At 37.6% G+C, this 24,012-nt stretch overlaps 1 protein-coding gene across 1 annotated transcript in view; it reads right to left on the minus strand.

The window, feature by feature from the left end:
- The window catches only part of ARHGAP15 (Rho GTPase activating protein 15), a 310,043-nt gene that overhangs the window by 238,030 nt on the left and 48,001 nt on the right, over positions 1–24,012 (minus strand). Inside the window, exons 5-6 of the mRNA XM_072342035.1 lie at positions 21,618–21,705; positions 15,827–15,916 (exon numbers count right to left, since the gene is read on the minus strand). Coding sequence (XP_072198136.1) covers positions 15,827–15,916; positions 21,618–21,705 — 178 coding nt within the window. The remainder of the gene's footprint in view (positions 1–15,826; positions 15,917–21,617; positions 21,706–24,012) is intronic.

The following is a 24,012-nucleotide window of genomic DNA, read 5'->3' on the forward strand; positions in this document are numbered from 1 at the left end:
TTGTTGTGGTGGTCAGCCCTTAAATGAAGTCTAGGAGAGGTGGAATCACCTTCACCTGTGCGCCCACAGCTGACCCCATAATTGCCTCAGCTGGTTAATCAGAGGTTCAGGCTGTGATTAACAGTTTCTTATACACACTTGTAATGCACAGAGCAACTCCACTCTGAATTTCAGTAAAAATACTTCAGATTGAAGTAAGTTACATATTTACTAGAAAGATCTTCAAAAATCTTTTTTAAAAGTAAAACGTGTGCTTAACTTTTCTGACATTTACAAAAGTAATTAATTAATATGATTAAGCAAATTAGACTGAGCCAAAGTCTGACTGATTGTAAAGCATGCTGCAAGAGCCACCTGTTTGCTAGAAAGATTAGATGCTATGGTGCTGGCAGCTAGAAAAAAAGAAAGAAAAAGAAAAAAGAAGGATATGATAGAAAAGCATCTATATATACTGATCTTTGTGATCTTTATTTTATAATACATACCAAGAGCCAACACATCCAGCTCTGAAGGACATAGAGAAGAGCAGTACTGGTAATGCAGCATACAGCACAGACAAGTTACTGAATCACTAACTCAGGATAGCACATGAAATTAGTACTTAATTGACTTATATTGGTAGTATTTGATGTTCAGGTTCATATTGACCCGTTGACTGTCCTGACAAAAGTGCTATCCATACAGAATTTAGGTGAGATGAACTTAACTACAAGACTATCGCCCATCCAGATTTCAGAGTGGAACTGTTCTTTCCAGGCTCCAAACTAAACTAAACCACTTCAGCTGCAACCAGGCCACATGCAATCACATCAATCCCATTAACTTTATTATCACAGAGTTGATGTCTTCAGGCTAACTCTATGCCCTAGTGATTAGCTTGGTCTAGAACAATGCCTTGAACATTAGGTCACCATAACTAAAAAACCAGCACAGTAATAACTAATTTTGCAAATTACAAATCCCACAAAGAAAAAAAGCTAACAAATGGGCATCTTGGTGAAAAGAAAATGCTGGATATAAAAAGTAACAGAACTGGCTTCTATCTAGGTAAACTCAATTAGGAGCAGATATATAGACTTCTTTAGAAGCAGTTTCAGTCATGCTCAGCCCTGCTGCTTGTTTCATACTTCTGCCTTAAAGATTAACTAAACACAATATTAAAGATGCAAAAAAAACTGTGATTTGAAAGTTCTGACATAAACAGACCCTGAAAAGGAAGCAAACAGAACGCACATTGACTATGCCATTTGTGAGCCAGTAGATCTAATGGTTCACTTACTTTACAACCTGCTTTGGAATAATTTGGCACATCTCTAATTTTAACAAGCTTCAGTGGGATTAGATAAAATGCAGACTTTGTTTACATCAATTAACACTCAAAGAAGTACAAAAGAACTTGTTAACTGCATTTATGAACAAAAAGTAACAAAGTGAGTGTCTGTCCAACCGAAGTTACTGTCTGACTTACTCAGATTGGCACAGTTGTCTCTAGAAGACAAAACCAAAAAGCCAGCAACTAAACATTACTTTCAAAGAGGGCAGATGTGTATTTTTAATCACACTGGCAGATATAATCTACATTTACAATGACAGCATTATCAGTTTTACATACATCAAATTCATAAAAAGGACTGTTTTCCTCTATTTGCCACGTACATATTCATTGAGTTAAGCAGAAAACCAAAGCCATGGAGACTGAGCTAACAAACATGTTGACCATTGTTGTTATTATTATTTCTATTTCCAATTATTTTAACTTGACTGATAATAAGCACAATCTTCTCTGTACGCTACAGAGATGGAAAGAAAACGTGGATGACTTCAAACTCATCCTAGTACACTAACCATCCCCAGAGATAATAAATGGATACATCGCATTTTACTTCACCATAAAAGGTTTGCAGATAGTAAGTGAATGAAAAAATACAGAGAGGCAAAGAAATAGCTCTTTTATTAAAGAGTAAAGGCTCAGCAGGAACGGACACGGTCCTCTAAACTGAAGGAAAACAGGCTATGATAAGAAGTAAATAATAGTTTTATGCATCGTTATGGCACTACTGCTCTTACTTTTACAAGCAAGGGTCATGAATACCACGCACACCAGCAAGCCCATTGGGAATCTTGTTCTAGTGTTGAGTAAAATAAACAAGTTACTGCAGTCGTGACAGTCCAAGAAATCTACTATGCACACACTTCATATTCAAGTCATTGTGTTCATAGAGACTACTTGATATAGTACATAAATACTGACATTGATATTTAAATGAATCAGAGACTAAAAGGATGAGTTTTTACTTGTGTGATTGCAGAATTACAGCACTGGTCCCAATTTAGGGGAGCATTTAAGTATTGCAAGACTTCATCACATAGTTTAAATGCCCGTATCATCAGTGATGGTTTAGCATATTAAATAAACTTGCAATGATTTCAGCTTCATAAATAATCTTTTATATGTGCACCTATGTTATCTCTGTCCATGTCCTCAGGCAGCCTGTTGGCTTTCCATGCAAACCCAAGCTGTGCTAAGGAGTCCCTGTGTTGAGTTGAGGGGCGCCACGAGAAGCTGAGGTTATGTGAATGTGGCTGCAAGACTTCTGCATCGTAACTGGTTCCTTCTGCTGAAGGATTTGCCTTCAATACCAGAGTTAACCTACTTCTTGTCTAAGAGAACAAATCTTTGTCACCAGCCATGAAAGAAGCATGACAAATTTGCACCTCAGTTATGGTCCAGTGTTCTCAGCAAGAACCTCATCTTGCCCAACTGCCTCTGAACTGCACATTTAAGCAGCCAGTAACACATAGGTTAATGCTTCCTGCAAGAAATCGGACTCCAAACTTCTATTTAAACAAGACAGACTATTAACACAAAAATATTACAGCACGTATAGATAAATTCCTGGTAGATATTCAAATCTTGGACAATCTAATAGCAGCTTTCACTGACTGCACGCTACACAACAATTTAGTTTGTTTTCCATTAGCAAACACCTCAAATTACATGAAAGGGAGAAAAAGTTCCCTAGCTGCGAGCATTAAATATTTATCAGCCTTATGTCTGCTCAGTCACCACTCCTCAAAAAAGTCCATTAATTAAATACTTCAGAAACGATTAAAACACTTCTTTAGAACTTATTGGCACCTGTTAATTCACTGACCCTATGAGGCTCTGGCAGTAAATGTCTCGTTTGATTGCTTCTGTTACCACTAAGTCAGCAGCCTGAAGACAAAGGAGACATGATGCAACTTCATGTACCACAACACTGCCTTAAAACACAAAAGCCGGTATCAAGAGGCATAGAAAAAGAACATTTATGTAGACAGGGCAGCACAAATAATCTATTTAACCTAATCTTTTAATTACAGGAAACATCTCGTAGCAAGACATACAAGAGCAATGAAATGACCCAGAGCTAGAAATCAAGATGATATATTTGTGCATGTGAAAGTAACACAAGCAGAATTCATAAAAGAAAACCTCCTTGGGCATTATTATCTTTCCATCAGGATATACTGTCATCACATTGAGAACAGGAGAAAAATGACTTAAAATATGGTATTAAAATACAAAAATGTAAAACAGAGTGCAACAGAAAACAAAACAAGACGAGAGAAAGGCAAAATTAGAAGGAAAAAATGCAGGTGAAGAGAAATCCAGGTTGGAATTTTAAAAATAATAACAATAATGACAAAAAGGAGCATCTGAAGAGGGGAGGAGTGTGTGGGGGGGAACAGCAAAGAGTCAGTCCCTAATAGCCTGACATAGCACAGCACCTACTCTGAAAATCCTGCAATGATTTCAGTGTCATTATCTACTCAATTAAGCACTATTCAGCAGAGAAGGAGGGGGTAAATATCTGGCCCTGCTTGGGCAGTATGCAAATCCTCTCCCACTCCTTTGCAAGCTTTAAGGATTGCTGGCAGAGAGTCCCCTGAAGAGTTCTGGCAATGCCACACTCTGCGGTGGGAAAGAAGCATCTTGCAAAGAACCCCTGAGATCCTCCTACCCTCTGAAATCTGCGCAAGTGGAGAAGTGTTGCCTGGAAGGGGGAGCGAGACGGAGTGTGTGTGTAGGAGAGAGAATGGAAATAAGACTCGTAATTATTAATGATTCCTGATATGCCAGGATATGGAGATAATAATTGATACCTAAAATAATAAATAAATAACTAAATGAGCAGGGGAAAAAAAGACAAAAAAAAATGGGGGGGAAAATTGTACACCTCATTTACAGCTACATACTTGTTTTTTCTGTTCTCGTTTATGATATTCTGACCCACCATTCCAATCCTTTAACTTGCTATTTCTCAGTTATTACTTAATATCTGAAAAAATTGGCTTCCCTTCCTTTGATCTTCTATGACATTGTTCCTACACTCAGTACAGTTCTTCTCTCCCACATTTACTTTCCCCATTTCTTTGTTAACATTCAATTTTACCATGTTTTTCACTCTTTCCTACTCGAGTAAAGTCTATTTTATGTTCCAATACACATTAGTCTGTCTTACTCCTTACTTTGCACTTTTTTTTTCTGATCACATAAATTACTTGTTACCAGAACGGCCATGAAAACTAGAAGAAAACGTATGCTGAAAATAGTGATGAAAAGGTTCCTTTGCATTCCAGCTGCAGCTTTAGCCATAGCACAATGTCATTGTTTAACAGAAGAACTTCCATTTCCAAACCTGGGAATTCCCATCAGTCTGCCTGACAGAATTTTCCAGCTCTTTTTCAGGTGTGCATTTATCAAATGCCTCTACAGAATTTCCCAGGAGTAACAGCTTGATTTGAGGGACTGTTATTCAAGAGCCTTAGTTACAAAAAAAAAAAACGCCATTTGAAACAGAAGAATCAAAACTGATTATTTACATTCCGTATATCAAAACAAATCTATAACCAATGCGTTTCAAAATATTGCTATAATTATATCCTGCAGGCTGATAAATTGCTGGACATCCCTTCCTTGCACACTTGTTGGCAATCCTCTGAACACTAAACAAAATGTTTATTTAATTTTAGATCGTGAATGTAATTATTAAAAGTGTGATTCCAAATCCAAGTCATTAAAAATAAAGATGGGAAGAAAAAAAGAAATAAGAAAAAAAATAGAAAAAGAAAAAAGAAAAAAAGGTGTGTATTTCAGCTCCATTTCAGTGTTTTCTTGGCCCTAAGGAAGAGGTGACAGAAGCACATTACCCTGGGTGTAAGTGACAGCCCTAAACGAGGGCAGAACCAGTCCCTATAGGAATAAAGCAGCCGGAGGCTGGTGACAGAACTGGAGGTCAATGTTGAGACTACTGTGCCACCCTGGGGCAATAAAGTGCAGGAAATTTCTTCCAGCAGTCACAATGCCTTTCTCCAAAGCTCATTACAATGAGAGAGGTGTAAGCCTGCACTTCCCTCAGGTTGACTTACTCCAATGGGCAGGAGTGCATTTATAACCTGTGCATCACAACCTTGCTTTCTGCAGTCACTCCCATAATAAAAGCCAATGGTTATTATAAGCTGTTGAGAGTCAAAATAAGGTATCCAAAACATGGAGAAAGAAACAGCATGGCTCTGACTCCCATTTTCACACCCAAGAGTTTCCACACGCAGCTCCTAAACACTCAACTTGGGCTGTGCTAGACACGGACAACCCTGCACAGGCTTTGCTCTATCTGCTCAAAAACACAAGAGCATGGTCCTGCTTAGACCTGCCCCTGGACTAAATATGGACAATCTGATTGAAGTATTTCAGCTGGTGGCCCAGTACCATGACAAAATATTGGGTTGGGACTAGACACGGTTAAAATGATTAAAAGACAGTCTAAAAGATAATCAGTTCATCCTACATTGATGCAGGTACTGCAGTGTGGGGTATTAAAACTGAGAAATATGAGCTATTCCAGTACCTCGCTCCATGCTTTGTGTCTCCTTTTAACTTTATCACATCTTAACAACATGCTTATTCCTAAATAAATTCAAGGGATCCAAGACATTCGTGGCACCGTAAGGCTCACGATTAAAAAAATACCCGATTTTCATTGTTTTTGAGCAGCAGAAGTGGTCAAAGCACAAATCTGCTTAGTCTGTCTGAGTGGTAACACATTATTTCAACAGTTCAGGTTAAAAACGTTTCACTGAACTATGCAGTATCAGTGCAATTCATCTCAGCCCATACCAGATGACACTTTCAATAGAATACGTAAAGTATGCCTCCACCTAGTGATGACTGTACAAATAATAGAAAATAATAATTCTCTTACTTTAGAGAATCTTAGCAATTAGATCCTACTTCCATAAATTAAAACATACTCCTACACAAATACTCACTTAAAAAACAGTGCGCTTGTCATTCTGAAGAATTAAGTTTCAAGTTCAGTGTGTAAAAGTTTACCTACAAAACGACTTAAGTGGTCCCTTGAATTCAAGTGTTAAAATTTTTAACAATAATGTATTTATAACAATCGTGATTATGAAAAGAAAATAAAAGAAGGGCAGGTTAATTGACGTGCTGTGGATTATAAGGGTTATCTGTTAAGTTAGATACTGTAGGTTTAAATGAAGTAGTAAGTAAATAATACCTTTGTAACCTTGTTTGCCAAATAAATATTTCCTGAGCTTCTCGGGTCACCCCGTATTAAAGATGCAGTTACAGGTGTAAATACATGGAATCCATAGGAATTTACTCACTCCAAAATGGAGATAAAGCAACACAAAGAAAAATAAATAAATAAATAAATAAAAGATAAAAAAAAAAGAAATCATCCCAGAATTCAAGCAGTTCAGCCCCTATACTTAGACTCAAGTTTTAACAACTCTGATAATACGTCTAAAAATACCCTGTAAGTGGGATCATTTGGAGGAGCATCTTTCAAATCAATGAACTCTAGGAGGTTTGAAAAGCGAGGGTTCCTCGTAGAAAACGCCCTTCAGGGTTTTCCTTTTCTCAGGTTGATGACTCTTGTATTACCATTACAAGAAGCATCACCATCCCATCAACGATCTGTGAATCACAAGCTAAGAATGACCGCCCTGCTGAAAACACAGAGGTGTATTTTGTAACAGAGAGGGCAGGTCGCTATTTGCATGTCTCCTATGGCACTCAAATTGCCTGCCACTGTCCATTTAATATCTTGAAACATCCCAAACCACCGTCATCCCAAAGAATGTCAGCCATACAAATCACTCCCACACAAAAATGTGAATCCCTATCATATCCTCTGGCATCCCTTTGCACACAAATGAGAGGTGCTGTCTTTCAGAGAGGACAGCCAAGGCTCGCCTGCCCAGCCAACTTGAAATATCTGCCTCACTCATTAAAGGGAAACACAAAAATGGAGTTAAGCGACTTAGCCAAGATTTTTTAAAATGTAGTGGCTGAATACAGAAATACCAGCACCAAACATGTAAACAAGTCAGATTTGATTATCTCTGAGTGAGTTCATTTAGGATTCATTTTTTTCCTCTTTGTTTTTCAAGAGTTTGATAAAATTAAGGGAACGTATGCAGTATTTGGGTACATATCAAGACTTTGTTTTGTTTTAATATTAACTTTCATTAAGAAGGCTGGGGAAAAAAAAAAATCACAATGCTTTTAAAAATAATTTAGCTGTTTTCATTCTGGAGAATCGAGAAAACCTCAAGCATTAAAGAATAAGGAAACCCAGGATCCTTTCACCATTCTGCCCTCCCTCTGCTGATTGCCAGCTCTATGAAAACAACGTTTACCCCACTATGTGAGCACACAGAGGGTGGCACCAGAGCCAAGAGCTAAAGGTAAGGGGTTTATTGAGGTAGGCAGACTGGGCATCCATAGTAATAATTCACATTACATGCTTTACCTTGAACAAACCCATCCCAAGGAAGCTATTTATTATTTCTCTATCAGAACGTAATAACTGATTTTAAACATAAGGGCAGATGTGACACAGAGTGACGTAGGGGCACGGTGGGGATGGGCTGACAGTTGGACTAGATGATCTCAGAGGTCTTTCCCAATATTAATGATTCCACGATTCTATTAAACTGCCACTGCGTAATTTGGAGATTACAGGCTTTTCAGCAGCGCTACTCCTTTCTACACCAGATATTGCCTCATTTACCAACCAGCTAAAACAAGCTTTATTAGCACAAATTATTCAGGCAGGCACCGATTCTTCCCTCAAAGGATGCTTAGAAGCTGCTCCTCTCTACTGTTATCAAGTGCCTGGCACCACTGGCCTTAACGCCACCTGCAAGACCCTCACTGTGCAGCCTGACAGTGCTCATGCTACTACTGCCCGCCAGGCCTCCTGCAAAGCCCGCAGCTCTGCCCGCCAGGCCAGGCTGACTTGTGTGCTGCCCACGAGATGGCAGCAATATGTTTATGAATAATGCAGCAAGAGGCTGCAGCCCACTGCCATTTCACTTACAAGCTGCCTCGCTTCTCAGGCTGGGGAATAAAAAAAACCCACAGCTCAGCCCATAATCCTGTGGACAAGGTGCTTCTTGCGTGCTCACGTTTGTCCAGGCCCTTCTGCTCAGCAGTACTTCTGGCCCTAAATTATTACACACGCACATTAAGCATTAACTGCTGTTATGTTTTACTTTTGCAATGCAGAAAATGCCTGTGGCTTGAAATAAATATTTTCTTTTCTGATGGACAAATAACATCTGCACTTCTGAAAGCTGCCGCGTAGCTGTCAAGAGCTAAGTGATTCACATAATTTCTTAAGGAGCACATGTGTATGAGCATACACAGACACTCGTACCTCTCACAGTCACTCACATATCAGTGCTTACATCCGTCAGAAGATGGCCTCTTACAAAAGTGCAGTGAGCTATTATTATAATCACTTTTGGCAGACACATCTATGTACACATAATGTCAGATTTGGAGAATGTATGTTCTGCTTTCTATTTTTTCTTTTCTTTTTTAATCAGCCCGATTTTTGCAGAAAGCAGGCTTGCTTTACATTTTGATATTGGAGCTCTGCGTGTCTTAAGACAGACCTTGAGCCCCAGCGTGCTGTAAGAGCTGGTTGCCCCTGATTTTTCATGGCTTTCAGTGAGTACCAGGGCAAAGGCAATCAACAGTACCAATAGCAGCCCTTTCTCCACCTAAATTCTCTGTTGCCTTGTCAAGACCTCTGCGAGCTGCTCAAGTTACATTTCTCAAGTGATTTTTTTCTTCTAACACAGTGAAATTTTCAATTTCAATTACTTTGCTAATCAGCAGAGTAATAACTGAAGTTTCATTAAGAATTTTGAATCGTTTTTGAAAATAGCCAGCTATGACCTGAAAAAAAGATTGCATCAGACACAGCCTTCACTATTATAAATCAGGAATAAAGTTTTCACATCCCAGTGAGCATGACTTTTTATTTTTAATTAAATATATGTGTATATATATATGAAGCAGAAAGCCAAAGAATTGCTTTGTAGTCACAAAGTAGATAAGACCTTTGCTGAAATTAGTGAAAGTTTTGTCTTATCCAAAAGTAGAAACAGGAAGCACAGAAATGAGAAGTATACTTTAGATATAGTTTTGTAGCCATGATATTTTACCTGCTCAACACCACTTTTACCTTCAGTCTCCTCCTCCCTTTAATAAGACTGAATTTCCCAGACCCTCTAAATGCATACATTGCCATAGTCCAGACTCTTCCTACTTCTTGCCCTGCTTAAATGCTGTCTGTTGTCTTACAAACTGTTGGACGCATAAAACACCAACATGTAGGACCCTGTCATGCAGCAAATGCAAGAATGTTTTTAATGTGCCAAAGTGCTTCAGCTTCTTTCCACTGGTTTTCTATTTATGAAATCCAGTGCATTGAAGTTTGTTTTGTAGCTACTGCTCGTATCATAGGACTGCTGAATACATCTATATAGTTTAAATCACTTGTGTCCTGGTGGTAGCTTGTAGCTTTATTATTACTAGAATCACTTAAGTTTACAAAGCAACCTGAGCTGCTTTTTACTCTCAAAATCCACTTTTTGGAATAACGTGGGCAACAGAAAATCTGAGAGAAAAACTGCTGAGAGAAGGAAAGCATGATTAAAAGCCTGACAATTTCTCACCTAGCACTTCTGAAACAAGGATGAAACTGGGTATCCCGTAACATACCCGAGTTGCCCAGTTTCAAATATATTCCTTATAGTGGACTAGATGAGATCTTTTTCTCTCTCACCCAGGATCTATTTTTTGTGCTTTTTAATAACCTCAGGAACAGCTGCTGTCAGCACAGGTAAACTTATTACCATTAAATCTGCCCTTTTCTTAAGGAAAAAGAAAAAAAACAACCAACAAAACCCACACAGTTTTCCCAGGTATCTAAATGTCTCTCCTCTTTATCACCTTAAAATGTCATGCTATAATCTCCAGGAGGCAAATGTATAATGTTTACAACACCTACTGTGTGCAATTTCATATTGTCTCCAAAACTTTCCCCAGGATAAAGGTTACACATTTTTTTCCTGTGTGTTATGTACCATTTTACTTATCTCTTTTTTCAATCAACAATAGGACCTAACCATACAGGAATGCAGTAAAAACACAGCTCTAATGTCATTACTTCCCTAAGATCCTGATCAGTTTCCATGCTATAAGAGCAGACTCCACAAAGACAGAGTGTGCTGTGAACTGTTTGACACACCAAATTTGGGGCCTCAAGGAAGTAGCCCAACGAGCTACAGAGGAGCATGGTTTCATTTGTAACTTCTGGCTTAAAGAAATGAAAAGATAACAAGGCAATCAGTAGACATTAGTAAAGCAAAACAAATAAGAAGAGATTCCAGAAGTGTCAACAGAAGCTCACTGTTGTAAAAGTAGAGTAAGAGGTTCAAAAATCCCCGAATTAGTATGAATTCATCTATCTAGTGCCCACTGTCCACACCTCTTGTTCTGCTCTTTGACTATATATATGTCAAATAAAGGAAATGTTATGTGGCTTTCAAACGAAAAACATTATGAATAAAGAGAATTATGTTCAAGAAAAAAAGAAAAATCATTCATTTGTTGCGTTTTGATTACGAAATAAGATAGATCATATATGAGAGGACAGAAGATTGCCTGCACCCACCCCATTAAGTTTTAATGGCAGGTCAGTAAAGTAAGTCAGTATCAAGACAACAGGAAGAAAGAACACGGAAATACTTTCATATTGCCATGTCAAGATTTCTCAGCTATCTCACTAAAAAGCCTGCAATTCCTACATAAATATATGCACTTGAACATCTGAAAAATGATTATCAAGACTATTTCTTGTATTATTTTTTTAAGTAATTATAAATTTATTATAAGTTTCTTATTTGAAATACCTCTTGCTGACATCCGCTAATAACTGTGATCAGCGCTGTGTTTTAATTAGGCAATTATATATTTGAAATTAATTTTAAATTAAACCTCAGCCACAGCAGAAAGCTCCAGAAGGGGACAAAATGCTCCACAGTTTTGTAGGGTTGGTATTTCTGTTCATCTTATGCAAGCTGCAGACAAGAACACTCTCAGGCTTAGAAGGCAGAACTTCTCTAGAGATGCTTTGGACTGGGGAATTGGCTCCAGCTGCTGGTAAGGACCACCAGGAGCTTCACATTCATCTTTCTTAGATTGACCTCCTCCATAAAGCATTTGCATTGAAAATCGTAAAAAAGAAATCCAGACACCAATTACAATCTAAATCCCTCCACATTGCATTGTCAGTAATTCCTTTTGAAAGATCACGGAATAGAAAGTGATCCCTCCCATGGCAAAAAGTGGAGACTTAAAGCATCACTGGGAGGCATTCAGATCCTACACTGATCCTACAGTATGTAGAACAAAATAGCTTATAATTCAGATTATGCTCATGGACAAAGCTGGAGTAGCTTCAAGGCCAAGAGAGTTACCCTAGATCAGTGCCATAAATGTTATTATATGTGAAACAGCTGCAAGATAAATTCTTTCATATTATACATAGGTATAGTTGTACTTTCAGCTGTCTCGCTGTTGAAACACTGTAAGGATGTTGTAAACACAGGTTTTCCTACTCATAAAATACATTTATAACTCTTAGTTGCATACGAACAAGCGGCTCCTGATAGCTGAAGTTCATAAAAATAAAACATCACAAGACACGTGAGAAGAGCCAGTGTACCCATCTGCAGAAGTTACACACATGAAAAACTCCTCTAAAATGACCTTGGTAAACGAGGGGTTTGAAATCACTAAGCAAACTTCAAATAAAAAAAAAAAAGAAGTCTGTTAGTTAAATGAATAGTGCTATTAAGAGAACAAAGCAGTATCAATGATCCGTAAGTATGTTGTTCACAACCTTTCATTGCACCCTTCACCTCTCTCCTGTTTCTCCTTTTCTTTTTTGAATCATCCAAAAGAAATCTTCCAAAACCTCTTTGAGGAAATAGTCTGCAGCCACAAGAATTTGTGCTAGTGAAGCTCCAGGATTGTGAAGCCAGAGGTCAAAGATCTTCTATGTCTGGGCTGAACTTGAAATTAAAAGGGCTGCTTGATTTAGACCCAAGGGTGAGTAAGGTAAGGGGAGAAATAAACTCCAATAGACAAGTTTATTAGGAGAAAACAATGAATATGGAGGAATGCTGCAAACTTATCTAGTTTCTGATGCCTCACCAACCTTATTAGTACTGACTGCGAGGCAACTCACTGTGTTAATTTCTTCTTTGATAACTTTTATTGAAAGACAACTGGCCAATATAAAATTAAACTAAATAAAGGAAAGAGGAGAATGCCAGAGTGACATAGGTGCTGTTTCTGTTCCAGTTGCTGACTGACAACACTGCCATCCCTTAACATGGTTTTATTTAGTTATTACAACCATCTCTCTGTAAATGACACTTAGGATTATTTAAGATTATGTTGTAATCCTTTTAATCCTCAGTGCTTTAAATTTCAGGCTAAACACCAAAGAGCAAACTAGCACTTAGCAGAAATATTTAAAGCATGTGATTTGAGCATAAATCTTCTTTTATTCACCACTCCTCTGATGAAGACCTAGTGTATCACGTCATTCAGCCAGTGAGAACAAACAGCACAGTATCTCAGTGCAGACTGCTACATGTAATGCTGTTTCTAACCAGCTCTTTTCCTTGGTGCTAGCTAGATCATCAATTAAGTAAATGAAGTAAAATCAGAAGGTTATATTTTATGACATGCATATTTTTGGTTGCTATCGAGGAATAATTGTAAAAACCCTAATATGTTCATCAAGAACAGAAATAGAATGCATGCACAAATTAGATAGTGCAAGAGGCAGATCAGATTTATCCTGTTAAACAGGGAGCAGCTCAATTAAAATGAATAGAGTAACACTGACGAAAACCTCATGATCAAGACCAGTAACCCAAATCTTCCTTTCTGAATTTCATTTACTTGCAGTTTCCCCTCTTTTCCCCTGCATCGATCATGTTTCCAATTAATTTTCTTTATGATACCCCTATGCTCCATCTTCTTGTTACCATCCATTAACCATCACATGCTTAAATTTTAAATTCAAGATTTCCTTCTTCTTCTTCAAACCAAAATCTCAGCACTCATTTTCTCTTTCTAATCTATAATTCATGAGCTCAAATTGAGCACCCAGGCTAAATCGAACTTAAAACTCTGCACCTACATCTAGTACAACACATTAGCAGAAAGCAACCGTTTCTCTCTTTGAAACAGAAAATAATGTTTTATTGTTCAGAAAGTAATGAAGGAAAAACCAGCCACGCCTTGGAGATAAAACTGTACTTATTCTGATCATCTCATAGTTAGTCAGTTAATGTATTTAATCAAATATTAATGCTATGCATCTATATTTAGGTTGGAAAGAAACAAACCACAACAAAAAACAAAACTGTCCACGTTCTTTTCATTTGAAGAAATCATGAATAAGCTGACATATATTATCAATCGTATTCCTATCCATTAGGAATAGGTAAAGCATCAAAAGTGTTTTCTGAAATACTCATTATCCAGGTACAAGCTGACCTCTTCACTTTCAAACTTGGCTTGGATTCCCTCCAGACCATCTCATAAATCTCTCACTCTCTCTCTAGCCCTCTTCCCACTCTCTCTGCTTGTGTAGCACCAGTCTCCTTCAGTCCTTTCCTTTCCCAAAATGTCACCACTACTGATGCCAAAGCCTTCTCCTCTTTCACTCTTACCATCTGGCATAATCTTCTTGTAGCTCTCTGTCTAAACAATGCTCCATCCCTTTTCAAAATGTGTCTTAACATATGTCCTTCCTCTCATGCTTTTACTTCTTAATGTCTCTCCCACTCACTTATTGGCTTGATGAAGACATGTTTTAATGGGTTCAAACAGTAGCACATGAGTTTCCTTTCTCACATTATTCTGATTCAGTGGAGTTACACCTCACACCAAGAGAAGTGAGAAGAAAATATATTGCAAAGTCTTCACACAACTAGGTTGGATGAATCGATAACACAGCTTCATTTGTCTTTGCATTGGAAAAGTATTAGCTTAAAAGAATCACCACTGCAATATGCATTTTCAAACAGACGTTTTGCTTAGTGCAAAAAGAGAAATAAACCCTAGAAGCTCAGAAGACTTGTCAGTATGCTCAGGGGGTTGCAGGACTGAAGGCTAAGGTTATACTTAATCACTCTGGAAGTGAAAAAGCTGAAGATTGACAGCAAAACCAAAATATTTATTCTAAAAATACCTAGGAAATGACAAACCACTAAATGTTGTTTCAAGACAACCTGAAGAATGTGGGGGGTACAGAAGCACAATTTTATCTTGGAGATGAGGAATATTTCTAAATATTACGTGCACTTTGGAAAGATGTCTTAAAAAATAAACCTTGAAAAACACCAACTGAGCCAAATAGGTTTCTTCTCAACAAGATGTGTATGATCCCTTGGGGGTTTCTATGTGTAGTGGGTAAATCCCAGAGCCAGGTACAGTTTCACTTGGTGATGATGCAGAAGGACCATCCAATAACTAACAGTATCTTGACCCCAGCACGTTTGCTTCTACACCTCTTTTTCCTTTATTGTTTAGACTGTTAAAACAAACCAACAAACAACAACAAGAAAACTCTTCACGTTAGAACTATGGGAAACAACTCAATTCATAGAGAATAATATTTTGATGTGACTTGATGCAACTCTCAGTGAAACAACAAGAAATCTTTTTAGTGATATTCGTAGAAACTGGATTATGTCGAAAAACTGAAAACGCTACATTAAACTCTTTTGGCTTCCAGATCCCAGAGTGTTAACCTTACTATAACACTCTTCTAATCCTTTCATCTTCTAAGGCCTTGGTCCTACCTTTCAATTCAACGAACTTAGATATAGTAATTAAATAATATTATTTTCCATCAGGGAAGAACAGACCAATGAGAAACGCACTTATTTCAATGCTGGCCTGGACAGAACCAAGCTTAAACCATGCTCCACTCCCCCTCCAGAAATGAACCTGGGTCATCACTGTCTGAGCACCCTGAACAGCAATAAAAATAAACAGAGTAACCACACCGTGTTGGAGCAATGCTTGTATAAGCAGTTCGAAGAAGTTGTGTTTATGCAAGTCCTTTGGGTCAAGATTCTAGGCCTGAACTCCAAGCAATTACCTACTAAGTTTTAAAAACAAATTGAATATAGAGCATTAATCAATAAATCAACAGGTTCTCAAGTGTTTAGGAAACTCAGTCACCAGAAATCTTTCCCTTAGAAAAATAGTAAACCAATGCTTGCTAAAATGTTACACTCTTGTATTAGTAGGAAAAATGCTGTATTAAATCAGACTCCGGTTATTTAAAACCAAGGAAATAAATCCTACCTCTTAGCTTAACAGAGTTTATACTCAAGCGAGCAATGAAATGCATGCATTGCTTCTTACCTGAAAGACATTCTTTCTGCTGGATTTCTCTGGGGTCCACTCAATGTGAGCACCACACAAATCCACACACTCAGGTTTATATCCCGGTTTCTGCAAAGGAAAAATTAACCATGAACATGACTTGACTTTCCAAGAACAGACAAGATCATATAAATTAAGAATAGATCAGGTTTAAGTGAAAAAAGTATCATTGTGAAGCTTCCAGCATTACTCAGAAGAGTTCATTGATTCCTTAGATAAGCATTCCCAAAGTGCTGACTCAGCAATAACATTCTTACACTGCACACCTATTTTTAAATGTAGTTAGATAAGTAACAAACAAAAATGTCTAATATACAATGGATCAAAACACAAATGCAAACACATTGACCAGAGTTGTTTGTTTGCTTTTTTAATTGCTTACTTTTAAAAACCTCATGAAAAGCCATTACGTTTCAAGATAATGCTTTGTGGATTTTCCAACTGCGAATTGAAACTGATGAAGCTGGAAAGGACAGAAAGTAGACAAGAACGTACATTGTGTCTGTAAGACAAGCTATCTCCCTTCTCCAAACAAATTATCATTTCTAGCTCAAAAAAAAAAAAAAAAAATGAAAGCTTCAAGGACATGTGTGACACCCAGAAAGAGCTCAACACTTAAGGGGAGCTTCATGTAGCGCTACTTCGATGTCAGTTCGTGCATCCCTGAGCAACATAGCTCTGCCTCCCCAGCTCCTCCATATGGATGAAAATAATTCAAAGAACAGATTTTTATTTATTTATTTATTTTTCCCCCTGTATCATTTATGTTCTGGGAAGTTAGTGTAAAGCAAAGCATAATAATCCTCATTTACCATCTAAGCTTCTTCTCCAGAGACTTTCCCTGTGCAGCAGTTTTGGCAAAACCCCTTTAAATTAAAGTAGACATCATAGACAAGGTTACTAACCTTACTCCATTATTCTTATAACATTTTACCTTCAGAAAAATAAATGGCACTGGTAACCTAACAGAAGTTGCAATGGCCAATGCAACATCAACCACATAATCAGTTTTCCACACACAGCAAACTGAATTTCTCTGATGCTGTTATTAAAGGCTAAAAATAACGTGCGTTCTGCAGGACGCTTTTGAGATGAGTGGAAAAGGATCTTTTTAGGTTAAAAGAAACAAAGTAAGAAATCCTGGTCAGATAATTTGCAGTCAGTTATAATTTCAGGCATTTCTACGTACTGGAATTGTAATTAAGGTCTCCATTTGCCAAACCATAAAACTACCATGGTTCAAATCCACTAAAACTGAGGGTCTAGTGTACTTTTGTTCCTTTTCATTATTATTTTTCTTTATGGGGGAAAAAAAAACAACCATGTTATTGAAAGAAGAAAGATGTTCTTGTGGCTAAACCACTGGAAGAGGAGGGTTTGGACTTTTTCCCCAGCTCTGCCTCAGACTTCCTGTCTGGTCTTTGACAAGAGCTTAACTTTTCTAAATTCTAATAACAGATCAAAACAACAGTATTGATATTTAATTTTATAAAGATGTTGTAAAATTTTATGAGTTACTATTTCTAAGGAGGAAGCGACCAACTAAAAAGTAAAAGCAAATAGATAAGAATGGGAGATAGCTGACAATTGCTTTCTCCTCTGTAACTCACAGGACAACCAAATGGGCAGCTCTGTAACCCTCCCCACACACAACACAGCCTCATATAGGTGGGTCAGATGGGTTTCTTTGAAAACAAAAGCCAAACAAACAACCAAGGTGAAACATGAAGTCCACAAATACTTGAACAAAGAAGGCAGCTTTATTTGATCTACAGAAAAAGTGGAGTAATTTCAGAAGCATATGATGAGCTGAAAAGAAGCAATTCAAGTGTAGACAAAGAACCAGGAAATAGTTTCTTGATGATGGAGGATGCTGGACTATAGAGCATTTCCCTCAGGAAAACTACTAAGGTGTCACACACTGAAGTGAGAAAAACATCAGAAGTACATCCATTGGTGGAAGTTTTATAGGATGGAATGGCTAACCCAAGAGGATTCTAATATCTTTAATTTCTATGACTGCACAAAACCACAAGTAGTGGTAGAAGCTGAACTTCTGTGTGTTCAAGTGCATACAGCTTGTTTTGTTGTTTTAAACTGGAGTTTGTTTACTGCTCCTGTTCTGTAATCAATCGAAGAAAAGGCTAAGGATATGCATCTCCCTTTCCTCAGTGTCTTAATAAGATGAATACACTCCTGCTGTGTGCAGACAACTCAAAGAATTCTCTTCTGGGGAGCTCAGCATTTTTGACCACAACAGTATAGGAGGTGCCCATGAACACCTCACAACTTATGGGTATGGTAGAGAATATAAAGCTCCTAATTAGAACTGCATGCAAAACATCATGAAGACCTTGCATTTCTAGTTGAGTAGCATACATGGAGCTCTGCACAATGGGGACTTGTGACCACTGCTTCAATCCATAGAGTACTCAGGAAAAAAGCCAAAGTCATTCTGGCCTAAACTCTGTCCTGTTACATACTGTCTATTTTCCTCAGAGATATCACAAGAGAGTAAACTAAGGTTAACGTGAAAGCCTGAGCACTCCATGTCCTTGCTTTGTGTTTTGCAGTCAGAGCAATTATGTTATATCAGTGTTGTTGGAGGGAGTTATGCTGTAAATTGATACAAGTGTCTGCTGCAATGAAATCTTCCACAACATGAATATGGATTTCAGCAGCATTTTCACTCACTAAATTACTTTGCAGATGGGCTAATAACCTGAGGTTAAAATAACCTCTGTTGAATAAACTATCTCCAGAAATAAACAGTCTAGTTTTTCTTGGTCAGAGAGGCCAACTGATAATAAATTTAATGCTGGTTAGAAAGAGCGGAGCTGTGTTCTGTTTCAATCACAATGTCCTTAACTTAAAACAAAAGTTATATTCTTATGAGCACTAAAAAAACCCACTAGAATGCATCTGAAGCATGACAGCAAATGGTCAAAGCAGGAGAAAAAGACAATGATTTAGCTATGTGGGATGCCAACTAGCATTTTCAGTATACAAGTATTATATATCTCTCCTCTATGTGCTTTAATGGTCATTTTCCCTATTACTACTAATAATAATACCAGACACTATCACAGCCTTCACTGGAAAGCTATGACTCTCAGACTTCTTCACTGAAACCAAAAGCAAAGTTCTTACAGTGATTCTTATACATAGTCATACAAATGAAAAACCAGAACTTCTCAGAAAGACTATTTATTTAAGTCTGAATATTATTAAAGATTTTAGTACCTATATTTTTAGGTCACCTCTAAATGCTACCCCATCATCAGAAGAGGTATGAATAAAATGTACTATCACTTCCCTCTCTTCTGTTGCCTTTATTGTGAGATTTTCCCTTTATAACGATGCTGCCTTGAGTTTTCACATCCTATATTTAATAACAAATAATTAATGAACTAATATCTTTGTAATACAAAGCAATCTTTTCGTTATGTCAAAATTATCCTACTAACAATAAAAATGCTTTGTTATTTTACTTACTACAGTGAACGAGCGCTGCTTCTATTACTTTATTAAATTAATGGTTGAGTTCCTTTCTTTCAAAAATAAACTAAAAGAAGATTTGGAAGCAAACAGTTTTTAAAGAAGCCTTTTTATACAATTTTGATAGTGGAAAGGAAGTCACATCTGCTTAAGTGGTTTACAAAGGAAATAAACATTGCATTTGCTTGATCAGGTGAAATGACCATGCTAGCTTAGCTTTGTTTTTGGAAGTGTGAAATTTCTGCTAAGGAAGTTGAGTTTATAGATGAGTGTTGTTTTTTGTTTTTCCCCAAGCATGGTCTAATTTACTTATTTCCAACTGCATAGAAGTTAAATGCAATAGACAGAAAATGCATCTTCAACTCATTTAGAGACTACAACCCTATTGCTCAGATCTAACATAGAATTGAATGCATTTACCATGCTGGCACTGAAAGACTGAACGTACAAAGCACAAGGTGCATCCAGAGCTGAGCTAAGCAGCCCCTGTGTTCATTTTGGCCCACACTTCTATAAATTAGAGCCAAGTGGCTCACAACCTCATTGAATCAGATCCTTCAGATGAGTACCAAAAACACTGCAAAAGCTTCCTTCCTTCTATGCATAACCCAGCCATAAACATCTCTCATGAATGCATCTTTATCTTTTTAGCTTTAGATGCTTTTGATAAAGAAAAATAGCCCATGTTTCTTCAGAATCATTCCTTTGATATCTTCTAACTTGCACTATTGAGGAAAATGGAATTTGTTACTTTAGTACAATTCGAGCATAACACGAGTTAGTTTCCCAAATGCACTGATTCTATGACAGCAACACTCATCTGGGCAGAAGTAAAAGACAGCTAAAAAATTATAAGATACGTTTTAAAGGACATAATTTAGACTCACAAAAGAAAAAGCTAATGTAAATTTAGGGTAACCATGAGTTTGGAAAAAAAAATATATATTACTTTATGCCTTACTATTCTAATGTCTTCAGAAAAATGTTATTTTTCCTGCAGTGTCCAATTCTATCCTTTACTTATTTTTATTTCACTCTTTTTTCATTTCTTTCTTTAATATATTTTTGCTATAACCCTCATCGTTCCTAAAAAGCGAGGCATGAAAAGGCAATATTTAAAGCTGATTTCATGGCAGGAGGTAACATTTAGATCAAGAACATATAGGTTAAAAAAAAAAAAGAAGGAAATAAAAGGGTTTATCACCTGCCACAGAAAAAAATAATAGCTTATTCTTTGTGACTCCTGCCAAAGAGAGCACCTTTGTGGCCACCCATCATGCCAATAAGATATGACAGGTTTGATCAGGCCTTGAGAGCCTTTCACAATAGGGCTTTGTCAAACCTGTCCCTTTTCTGCCCACAGTGTCACACATTTACCAAAATCCCCTTTTGTTGCCCATGTTCAGGTTTGTAGGCTCAAACTCCACAGTAACTAGCACCGAAGGGATACATGCGATTATTGCTTGCGCAACGTAGCTGTCACATCTCCAAAGACTAAGATCAGTGGTCTTTCCTTGGGGCACAATAAAGAGGTACTGCAAATTTCACTTTGTAGTAACTACAGGCTACAGAAATTGCATTAGCTGCATTAGCTGGAGTCATAGAAATATTCAGGAAGGTTAGCAGGATATGGTAGATGTCACATTTATACTACGATAAAAAATCACTTTGCTAACTTACAGTGTTTTCTGCTTTGGTAACACCCTGTATTAAGGTGCCATTTATAAATAATTTATTATTATTTATTAATGTATAAGCCACTTTATAGGATGGTAGATAACTTAAATTCATGTATTAAAGATGCACATACATGGTTTAATACAATTTACATCTCACAATATCCTTTGCAACAGATTCCCATCGCATCATCTGTTAAGCATTTATTACTAATGCATTTTATAACATACTTTATAATACATTATTTGAGGAAGTAGCTGCATTTAGCCATCATTTTCATAAATAAGAATAAAGCATTTATAAATGACACCTTAATTTAAAGTGTTACCTTCACATTACCGAATAGTCACTCACCATTTGTCTCACTCTGCAATTATACTCAAAATGCACCTCTTAATAAAGGACGTGCTAAGTCCTATTTCTTCTCACACTCCACATCTGATTAAAAGTTTATCAAGGCATTTTCCTTCAGCTGCTCTCTGGTCTTTGAAGGTTGCCAGCTCAGTCTGAACTTGCCTTATATAAGCAGAAAAGTTTTTAATACTGAAGTAACAGTTGCAAAGAAGCCGAGTGTATTAAATGGCTGATTGCCTACCAGATTGGCCAGTGCTGGCTGTTTGGATTCTTTGTAGAATTCCATCTTCCGAGAAGTAAGAACAATCCAAGACGTGGACCAGTTTTTCCTTAAAAACAATAAAAATTATTAGCAAGGCATGCAAACAGGGTGTGAGAATTGTTCCATCTGTAGACACGTCTTTTAAATGCTTTATTTCAGAAAGAAAAAATATGATCTGAACTCAATCTTCCACTAGTTTTGATGAAATTGTACCATCATAAGTATTATGCAAGCATAGCCTGAAAGGAAAGCATGAAGGTTTAGCTTCCCCTCTTTCCCAATTTAAAGTCTCTCTGCTTCTTTTAGCACCAAGGTGCCTCAACCACAGGAAAGCAGAGGGATTATTCATACTTGCTTAAAGTTCACACACGCTAAGAGTATTCCAATAACTTATGCCCTTCTGATAACTACTATTTAAAATAGAATCAAGAAGGAAAAAAATAAAGACAACTTCTTCCCTAGACTCTCTGAGCTCCCAATATTTAACTATCCCTAACTAAATCAAACACATTTACTTTTAATTCTAGCAAGATTGGTCCTTTGCCAAGTTGGTTTTCTTTGGAATGATCACTTTCAGATTCACCTGAAAGCTCAACTGCATTCAATACAGCATCAAACCGAGCATCAAGCACAGTAAGTTCTTTCTCTCTTAATTATCTTCCTGAATAATACAAAGGATCATAACCAGTCTTACAGATGAAGCCCTAATTCCACTGACACTAACAGAACTTTTGCTTATTTCTATGTGGCCGAGATTTCACCCAGCATGATCTAAAGTTCATCCCTAAAATATATCCAACAGGTGTAAACAATGTGGAAAACAACACATTCAATGAATTACAAGAATGCATTTCAAGATAACAGGACTGCATTTTTAATGGTATGTTAATAAAAAAATGGAGAGCCTAAGAAAAATACCTGACTGGGGGGGGATGTTTTTTCCCCTCAATGTTTGTAAGTCACTTTGATATTTCCAGCTAAGTTTATTACAACTATAAATTTGTATCCATAGCTAACGTGAACTATGTTCTGTTCACAGCTGAGGACTGTGCATATTGGCATTAAGGACGCTTCGACCTCAGCTAATTAGTTTTTACAGTGTCCTTGTGAAACAAGCGCTGTAGCTAACAATCACCATCAAAGCAATGAGTACAAGTTGTCTAATGGTAAGCACAGCTTCAGTTCTTAATTTCTTCCTTTTTTTCTCTCCCTACTCATAAAAGGTCTTGCAAGTAAGCAGCCAAGCCTGCTGAGTACTGATTTAAATAGACTTTCCTATGGGTTGGATGTACTGGGTAATTATCAATTACTAAGGGACTGAAATCCTTAGTACACAGACTAGGTTCAGCATTCGGCTTCCATAAAATACTTGACATCAGGCTCAACCAATATCAAAGCTGTACACGTATCTCAGAAATATACAGACACACAAAGGACACCAACAAAAACAGACAAAAAACCTGCACTGACATGCAGGACTAACATAAAGCAGTCACTGTTTGCCAGTAGCTAGCAGCCTGAACGCAAAAGTCTGTAGGATCCTTTCAGATGCAGATGGCTATGGTCCCACCAGCTGCTGGTGCAAGGACCTCAGGAGCTGACTCCAGAACCCATGCCCTTCAGCCCCATCAGTTCATACACACACACAGGTCCCACCAGGAGCTAGCATGTAGCCCTTCACACAGAAGGGAGTAGGAATACATAAATAAAGAGTAAATAGAGCATACTGTGGCAATCAGTTTCAGGGCTCAGCCAGTGTGTATTGCCTGGCTTCCTTTTACAAATGACAGGCCCTTTATACCCTTAACTTTGTATTTTCCCAACTGAGAGACCCTCGCTCTGATAATGCACTTGAATCAACACCCCCAAATGCTGTCTCTTTCCTTAGCAACTGACCAAGATGTTTCCTGGCTGCTGTCTTTTTAGAAGCCCTCTACCAGATAAGCCTGCTGGAATAAACATGCCTTCATCAAATGTTGTGACTGACTAGTCTTGGTTGCCATCACTGCCTACCTTTCATATCACCTATTGCTGTCACGGGTTACCCTAAAATCTACCGGCACCCATGACAGGGGTATAGACGGCCTGCAGGGCCGCTATCCCAAAAGGAAAAGAAAACAGGGAAAAAGAAAATAAATACAGAGGCAACGATCTAAGGAGGCACACTATTTTACTAAATACTATATCGGAATACAGAATAACACAATATAATGCAATATAATTGAAATTAAGGATAACGAATCAAGTAAAATAAGAGAGAGTGAGTCCCGAAACCGAGAGACCTACTGTAACTCTAGGCAAAATGGCTGGAACGCTTCCACACACTCCCCCATTGGCTGGCAGGATCCAAGAGAGCGAGTCCAGCACTGAAGTG

This window comes from Excalfactoria chinensis, chromosome 7, assembly GCF_039878825.1.
Source record: "Excalfactoria chinensis isolate bCotChi1 chromosome 7, bCotChi1.hap2, whole genome shotgun sequence".
Lineage (NCBI taxonomy): Eukaryota > Metazoa > Chordata > Aves > Galliformes > Phasianidae > Excalfactoria > Excalfactoria chinensis.